The sequence below is a fragment of the Alligator sinensis genome, unplaced genomic scaffold (genome assembly GCF_000455745.1).
Source record: "Alligator sinensis unplaced genomic scaffold, ASM45574v1 scaffold1782_1, whole genome shotgun sequence".
Classification (NCBI taxonomy): domain Eukaryota; kingdom Metazoa; phylum Chordata; order Crocodylia; family Alligatoridae; genus Alligator; species Alligator sinensis.
Genome location: NW_005842767.1, coordinates 558169 through 564763, shown reverse-complemented (window position 1 = coordinate 564763; position 6595 = coordinate 558169). Strand labels below are relative to the sequence as shown.

Sequence of the window (6595 nt, the reverse complement as noted above, 5' to 3'; positions counted from 1 at the left end):
TCCTGCAAACCAAAATGGGTGTGCTGGGGGTCGTTTCCAGTGGTTTTCAGCACAGTGAATTGGTGGTTCCTGTTGGCACAAACATCTACAGAGATGTATGGGGGATTTGCTCTCAGCCCTAGCACCCGGCAAGGCAACGGTGGTCTTCCTGAGCGGCACAACGCCACACCCAGGCAGACTGGCACAACACGCAGACCTGAGGATGGACAAGTAGGTTCGGAGAACAGGAGGCACCCAGGATGGCTCTCACCAATGTGTGCAAAAAAAGATATTGAGATGGAGAGGAATTTCCTCCGACGGCATTTGGGATACTAGATGTCCAAGCAATCGAGGGCTTTTCACTAAGTGCTGAGAAAATGTGGTCCCGAGAGAAGGACAGGACCAGGGACAGCCGCATATTATGCAATGTGATGACCCGACAGCAAGTCCAAAGTGGGCAGCGTATGACGAATGGTCACTGGAGACGGTCCCCCTCCCCTCAATCCCCCGTAATACCACCTAGCTACTGCTGCAGCAGATGTTTGATGGACCGTAGCTCCTTCCCACAGGGACCCAACAAACAGCTCGGCCCCCTTCTCTGCTTTGGCCCCACTCGGAGACCGTCCAGCCAGTGCAGCTATTGCAATGGGATCGGTTGCTTTCCGAAGGCAGGGTGCTCTTAGGGGCAAGGGGTGCAACCAGGGCAGATTGCAGGGCAAGGTGCATGGGAAAGGGATGGCGCATTCTCCACCCGCGCACGTGCCCGCACAGCTCCCGCTCCTCGCAACCTCTCTCCCTGAGGAAGGTTAAAAAAAAAAAAAAAAGGAAGAGACTGCAGATCAAGCTGGGGAAGAAACACAGAGAAAAAATTATTCTGGATTGGCCGTGGCAGCCACTCGCACAGATAGGCCCGAGGCTAAAAGACACTTCTAGGAAATGGCACAAATGGCTCACGCAAACCGACTGGAGACGTACGCACGCAGTGCTGTGCGCTCCCCGTGCCACCTCCACTCAGCCCCTTTGCCTCTCGCGGCCTGATGCCTCCTGAAAGGCGACACAGAGCTGGGAAGCAATCCTTGCAATCCAGCACGACCCACCCCGGGAAGTGCCCCTGCATGCACCCAGCTTCCTCCAGGGGTGTCTGGCTACTTCAGGTCTGCAAGCATTCAGAGACACGAGCCTGGAGGGTTGCATCAGAGAGTTTCTCCCTATCCCTCCGAGGAACTGCAGGGAGTTCCCAGGTGAGGAAGAGCAGCTGGAAATAGGGCTCCATACTCCACAGTGCAGGACATTGGGGGAAAAGTCCCACTCAGCCCAGGAACTGCTAATACAAATGCTGTCCTGAGCAGGCATGATTTGCTAGCCCCTCTCCTCTTGGAGCTGTTTGGTGATGCCCAGCACACTTGCAGAGGCGCTGGTGCATGGAGCTGGCACCTGCGTCTCAGAGGAGATGGTGCAGGCATGTTGCCAAACCCCAGCTGCATCCCTAAAAACCCACGTGGCTTCTTCCAAAGCATGGGGGGGAGCCCTCTTTCCAAATCCATGGGCACCAGGAGAGCAGTGCTCGAGGTGGGTGCCAGCAGGCTTCTGGGTCCGGGGGGCTCCCTTGACACTGGTTTTGCTAGGCCCACTGAAAACAGGCAGCACCTTTGCACATCTCATCCCATCTGTGGCTTTCTAGCTGAGCCTATGGAGCAGCTGTGCATCTAGCTAGGGAAGCTGCATCCCAGCCAGGCTCCCTTTGACACAAGCAAGCTCCAGCAGTGACCTGGTAGTCGGACAAGTTTTTGGAGCCCTTGACCCAACTAAACCAAGCGTACTCCACCCACGAGTTTTGGATCCTGAACACTCAGTCCCAACTTCACCATGCTCCCAACATGCATGGAAAATCATCAGCTTCATCAAACAGGAGAAGGGACAGAGAAAAAACTCCCTTGCCCATGCCTGCTCCTAATATACAATAGCAATGCCAAGGCTCCAAGGTCTAGGGATGCCACCCTCACCCTTCACCAATGCTGCTCTCAAGCATCTAGCTTCTCTCCATAGGTCAGGGCCAAGAGGTTGAGGGGACGAACAAGCCAGGAACATGAGGAGCCTGGTCATGGACAGCAGGCGCAGGTTGGCCCATCATGAAGACTGTCCGACAAAATTCAGGCAGTCCAGATATCTCACTGAACAAAACTACTGAATGGGGTGTGACAGCCGGACCACTGGATGAAAGGGACATCTCTACAAACTGCCTGCAGGTCCCATAACAAGATCCAAATATCTGCAGGTGCTATGAACACGCAGGTACCAGAGCAGCCTCAGCTGGTCAGTACGTGTTGGCGAGTCCCTTCCTTGGGAAGCCCAGGATTTCTGCTCAGGTCTGTGGTTGGAGGTGTGCAAGTGGGGAAAGTCGGTCCGTTCGGTGGGGTTTCAGGAGCGGGGGAATGCAAGCTAGGGCCAGGCTGCCACTGTGCACAAACAGGTCTCTTGGCAAGGAAGCGTGGCCTCTCTGCACACTCAGGAAAGGCTGCCCTCCTGTGCGTGATGGGTGCACCACTTTACTGCTAATAAAACAAGTCCATCCACCCAATTTTTATTTCCTGGCTCAACAGCAGCTCCTCCGCAGTGACCACGCTCCTCTGTATCCTCTGAGCAAAAAAAGCTCATCTGCCACTGCCTAGGACTCCAAGCTCAGGGATATAAGCTCCAAGGACTGATTTGCCAAAGCCAGCTTGAATGTTGACTATCAAACATACTGAACTACTTGCAAACAAGCACTGAGCCAAGAATTATTCACAGAAGTTATAACAGACAAACAAACACTTTCTACCCTTTTATGGCCAGTTTGCAAACAGAAAGAAGAGAAAGCCAAAGAACAAGTTATCCTGTGTAAATTATTTCCCTGGATCCAGCTCGGACTTGATAAGCAAGACATCAGAGGGGAGGGAAGGGGAAAGAAACCAAAAAGCCTCTATGCTTAGCTTTATTCGTACAAACCGAGGTCAGGGCCTAGGTGCTGTACACACAATCACAGCAGGTCCCCAGTTAGACTGGATTCGAGTCCAAATAGGCAAGAAGGACTAAGGGGAGGGGAGCAAGGACTTGTTTAAGGTCATGGAGCAGATTCAGGTGAGAGACAGGATTAGAGCCCAAATCTCCTGGCTCCCAAACCAGCGCCGGGAGCACTGAACCATGCTACTTCTCAAAGCTCTGAAGGGTTTTTTTTCCCTGCTCATTGCTGTCTTTCAGAAAGGCCCAGAGATGGCCTCACTCTCTCTCACACGCTTTTCTGTTTTATTTTTCCACCTCGGGAACTGACAGCAGGATGTGATGGAGGATGCTCTGAAGGACTGGAGCCCCCTTCTTTCCAGCACATAAACAAGGCTCCCTGCTGCAGCTGTCTACCAACAAGCCAAAGGAAAAAAGAAAAGAAAAGACCACAACTCCTCCATGCGCTGGGGTCACCTTCCCCAGGAAGGAGAGTCCTGGACTGACATTTCTACTGAATCATATGGTGCCTGCTGGCAGGCACCATGGCTCCCAGCCATCCTCAACAAGCCTGGCTTGTCAAATTTATTACACTAAGGATGCTCTGTCTATGCCAAATCCTGGACCGAGCAAGTCGGACGCAAAAGAAAAGCAACGAGGTAGCTCTGTGCACGCAGCCGGCCCTCAATACCCTGCTGTTTCTCTGCAGTCAGGACACACGTCATTAGAAATAAAGATCTTTCTCGCAGGCGCTTTTAATATTATTAATATATATATATTTTTTGCTGTGGCAGCACCAGTAGCACCACTGGGAACTGGAACTCCTTTGTGCCGGGCGCTGTACAAACCTAGCAGCGATGGTCCCTGCCCCAAAGAGCTGACAAAGGAAGCATAAGGCAAGAGGCAACAGGTGGATACACATGGAAGGAGTGCAAGGAGAGCTGCCAGGCGCCGCTCACCAGCTGCCGAGCTTGGTCGAGTATTTCTTAGGAGTCGCAGCAAGAGGTGGGTCCAATAAGCAGACCGTTAATCCAGGGCTCAGAGGGGCAGGTTGCTATCAGAGTAAGGAGTTAAAATTCCCTGTGTGGCCTTGAGTGTCACTTAGTTTCTCCCAGCGTTTGTTTGAGCTGGAGGAGGGAGGAGGCATGACCAGAAAGCAGCATACTTTGGGCTGCTAGCTTGCTCCAAAGAGGGTCACTGCAGGCAGCCTGCATTAGTGCAACCTTGGGGGCTGCTTGAGTTTATGCCAGGGACTGCTCCGGTCTGCAGCAGCCCCTGAAATCCAGGACTAGCAAAGGTGGGGAAGCGTGGAGTCACCCTGAGCTGAGCCCCAGTGTACAACCACGACTCAGGCAGTGAAAAACCAGCCTCTTCCTCTCCCAGCTGGATGGGAGGCAAATGCCTCACCCCAGTAACACGCTCATGCAGCTGCCTGCCGTGGAGAAATAAAGCACAGACACAATCCCTTCTTTTTGTCCCCGTGTTTTCAGGTGCTTTCTGAAGCCCTGATGAAGCACAGCTCGGGCTCTCCTGGGAGCAGCTGGGTTGCCATGCACTTTCCACTCCCCTCCCTCACATGCTGATTTAAGTCCGGCCACCTGAGCCCAGGTTGCAGGTGAAGTCAATTAAAGCAGGGAGAGCACTAGGGAAACACTCCTCCCAATGGGTCTGGGTCAGCCTACAGACTAAAGCCTTGGAAAGGTCCAGTCTGTTACCCACAGAGTGAAAGAAGAGGGGAAGGAAAGCGGGGGAAGTGCTGGGATGCAAGGAGAAAAAAAAAACAACTTAGCACTGATCCAATAAAAATGTGAGGCAGTCACTGGCCAAACACTCACCCCCACCCGCTCCTGGAACAAGGTGAGGTTACAGCAGAGCCCGAGGAGGCTGCTGACGGAGCAGAGCGAGAGAGGCCTTTTAAGGTCCGAGTGCATCTCTAGGTTGCCACAGATGCTCAAGCCTGGGGGGTAGGTCACAGCGAGGGGCCAGAAAGGAAGTTTAGCCACCACCAAGGGAGCAGAGCAAGTGGGAACGGTGTTTCCCATCCCCTGCAGTCCCCCAGGCCAGTGGCCAGCATGTGGCTAGGCAGTGCTGGGCGACTAGAGAGCTCCCACTACTCCTCCTCCCCCTATGCACGCAGGGGTGGGCTGGGCAAGCACCGGGTCCCAGGTCGGTGCCCGCTCTGCTCTTGTGCAAACACACCAAGCAGACCCCACTGGCTCAACTGGGAGCATACTGGTTAACCCCCCACCCGGACACACACATCCTGGGAAACGGCCCCGGACCTGCCAGGTAGCAAAAGCAGCGCTCCTCCGCCCAGACACCCCAAGCCCTTGCACCTGCCTGCACCGCACCCAGGTGCTTTCGAGTCCGCCTGCCCCTTGCCAAGGTGGGGCAGGTCGCCGGTGGAGGCGAGGGCACTTCTTCGATGTGAAAAGCCCGGGTGGGGCTTGGCATGGGGAAGTTTCCTGCCCGAGAGGAGCCGCGGGACGGACTGCGCGCACCCACGGGAGCCGCCGGGTGCAGCCAGAGGGCGGCGCTGTTTGCTCGCGGGCTGCAAATACCCCCCCTCGGGGGCAAAGTTGCAAGGGGAGGGGGCAGGCATCACTCACCCAGCGCCACGTCCAGCAGGTCCCACAGCAGCAGCAGGCACAGGCGGCTCATGCTCCGCATCTTGGCCGCGGCCGGGGCACCTCCATGGGCTTCACACGCGCCCCAGCCCCGGGCAGGGCGGGCCGGGCATCGCGCCGGGGCCGGAGTTGGGACCAGCCCGCCCCGCCCCTGCCTCCCCGTGTCCCCGGCGGCTGGAGGGGGATGCTACGGACTTCCCCTTAATCCTCCGCGGGCTGCTGCGCTCTGGTCCTTTAAGCCGATTTCGTGCCGCAAAAGGAGAGGGAGGGAGAGGCGAGGGGAGGGGGGCAGATCCCCCCACCCCCGGCGGCTCTTAACCCTTCCCCGGCCGGCGGGAGCAGCCTGCCTGCCTCTGCCCGGCTCCCAGCACTTGCCGGGCAGGGGGAGGCTCGTGTCCGCCCGGCTTCAGCTTCCTTCCAGGAATGGCTTGGAAGGGGAAGCCGAGCCCCAGCCCCGCAGCGCCTCCCCCTTCGCGGGTGCTTTCCTCCAGTGGCGGAGGGGGAGGCTGCTCCCGAGCACGGCAGGGAGAGGGCAGGACTCCTGGGTCCCTCCCCAGCTGGGGGGAGGGAGCAAGGGGATGCGTGCCCGGGTCTGGGAAAGCAGGGTGAGCGAGTGGGGACGGCCAGGGGTGCATGCCCAAACCTGGGAAAGCAGGGTGGGCGAGTGGGGACAGCAAGGGGATGCGGGACAATTGGGGATGGCCAGGGATGCATGCCTGGGTCTGGGAAAGCAGGGTGGGCAAGTGGGGACAGCCAGGGATGCGTGCCCAAATCTGGGAAAGCAGGGTGGACAATTGGGGATGGCCAGGGATGCATGCCTGAGTCTGGGAAAGCAGGGTGAGCAAGTGGGGACAACCAGGGATGCATGCCCGGGTCTGGGAAAGCAGGGTGAGCGAGTGGGGACAGCCAGGGGTGCATGCCTGAGTCTGGAAAAGCAGGGTGGGTGAGTGGGGACAGCCAGGGATGCATGCCCGGGTCTGGGAAAGCAGGGTGAGCGAGTGGGGACAGCCAGG

The 6595-nt window shown here is 56.9% G+C and overlaps 1 protein-coding gene across 1 annotated transcript in view; it reads right to left on the bottom strand.

Annotated features, from left to right (window-relative positions):
* Positions 1-5998, bottom strand: part of IGSF21 (immunoglobin superfamily member 21) — a gene marked incomplete at its 3' end in the record, with an annotated part of 194903 nt that extends 188905 nt beyond the window's left edge. The window contains exon 1 of the mRNA XM_006034741.3: positions 5565-5998. Within this exon, the coding sequence (XP_006034803.3) occupies positions 5565-5625 (61 nt within the window). The remainder of the gene's footprint in view (positions 1-5564) is intronic.
* Between the last annotated feature and the right edge of the window lie 597 nt (positions 5999-6595).